This window comes from Trichinella spiralis (genome assembly GCF_000181795.1).
Source record: "Trichinella spiralis strain ISS 195 chromosome Unknown Scfld1996, whole genome shotgun sequence".
Taxonomy (NCBI): domain Eukaryota; kingdom Metazoa; phylum Nematoda; class Enoplea; order Trichinellida; family Trichinellidae; genus Trichinella; species Trichinella spiralis.
Genome location: NW_003528935.1, coordinates 1 through 1,713, shown reverse-complemented (window position 1 = coordinate 1,713; position 1,713 = coordinate 1). Strand labels below are relative to the sequence as shown.

The 1,713-nt window shown below is 29.5% G+C and overlaps 1 protein-coding gene across 1 annotated transcript; it reads right to left on the bottom strand.

Moving 5' to 3' along the window:
- Positions 1-63: 63 nt before the first annotated feature.
- Positions 64-365, bottom strand: Tsp_14940 (conserved hypothetical protein; the record flags this gene model as incomplete). Its single annotated transcript, XM_003368732.1, has 2 exons — positions 234-365; positions 64-153 (listed from the first exon to the last, which is right to left on the bottom strand). Coding segments are annotated over exons 1-2 (222 nt in total), but the record flags the coding sequence as incomplete, so codon positions are not given.
- Between the last annotated feature and the right edge of the window lie 1,348 nt (positions 366-1,713).

Below are 1,713 nucleotides of genomic sequence, written 5' to 3'. Positions count from 1 at the left end.
CTGAGCTGACATCTCTTCTGTACTGCAAAATCCAATGTAATTTCCCACAAGCATATCGTTTACCAAGGATCTCACAAAATCATCACGAGGTTTTGCTTGCTGTTCAAGTAAAAAGTAATCGACTCGCAATATAACAATCGCATGATCATTCTCCTTAAAAAATTAAAACATCAGCTCAAAGATGGCAATATACAACAATTTATAAAGAAATAATTAAACATATATATACTCACTGGTACAGTTTGAAAGAGTCGGTCAACGTAAATGTGATATTGGTTTGATTTCACCGCTTTCAAGCCGTCAATGACAAAAGATGCCATCCTGCCACTGGCCTTTCTCGGAACTTTCCTATCCAACTCTGACATCACTTGATACACTACCTGTGTGCTACCTTTTACACACCGGAAAGCAAGTTCGAAATATTGGGTACTTGTGTGCAAACGTGCATACCAAATCAGTGGATAAGCCTTAATGCAATTAAAACATCATACGAATTCATTAATATGTAAAAAAAATAGAAAATTTCAAAAAATAACACAAGTCATTTCACTTTGCATAATATTCTGCAAAGTGAAGATATCATTCGTTGACATGACTAATGACTAACAAGAATTAAATCAGTGCAATATGTTTGTTTGTTCACTTACTTTGCTTGCAAGACAACAACAACAACAACAAGTAAAAATATCTCAGTCCAAGCCTTTCATAAACAGTATTAATTAAATTTATTTATATGAACAATATCTGTCAATTCGGAATGTTATAAACGACAACAATAATAATAATAACTGTTCATAATAAAGTTCTACAGTGGACATTCAATTTTTTCTGTTTTCATAAGGAAAAAATTTTCAATAATAATCTATTATTTATTCTACTATCAATAAGTTGCTATTTTTAATAATATGTTTTTGTTCTCAGCATGTAAAAAAATGAATCACTGATAGCTTTTTTCATGCATTCTATATTTTCAAGAAGTTTCACATTATAATTAATAAAGCAAACCGTTATTCAGTTTGACTTCCGGCAAACAACCCCCAGTTGAACATTAAATTTTAAAGCAATTTACTTTTACTCTAAAATCATATCCGCAAGAACCATAGTAAGATTTAAAAATTACATCAACTGGCCTTCCAGGTAATTATCATTATAAAAAGATACAATTTGCATATTGTTGTTCTTGCGTTCAACTCAGAAAAATAGAGTTTTTTTTCACTTTCATTAAGCTAATCCTTGTCACTGAATAAATAAACATTTCAAAAGCTTTTTCTCAAATGCTTTTGCTTAAACTTATTCCCTTTTATATCCTCAACAAATGTTTGTACAGAATATGTATATAAATATATATAATTTTTGACAATTTATTTTTGCTCAACATAATAAATAGATGACTTAAAAAATTACTATGCCAAAAAAAACAAAGAAAATTCGTTCTCATCTACCTATTTTATTATATTATCCAAAAAATCAAACTTTTATCTAAGTTTTTTAAACAATGTTTCAAATTTATTGGCAACTACTGCTTGTCGTCCCATGATTCGTTTAATACAAAATCAAAAACAGCTTGTGTAAAGGAATTTTAAAGTAAAAATGAAAAATAGGAAAACAATTTCCTCCATCCCAATAAATATACGAGCATTTTGCTTTACATAGATGAGATTGGTTTCTAGTGCATGAAACGAACTTGTCTTTCCAGTGCTAATAAACACATCC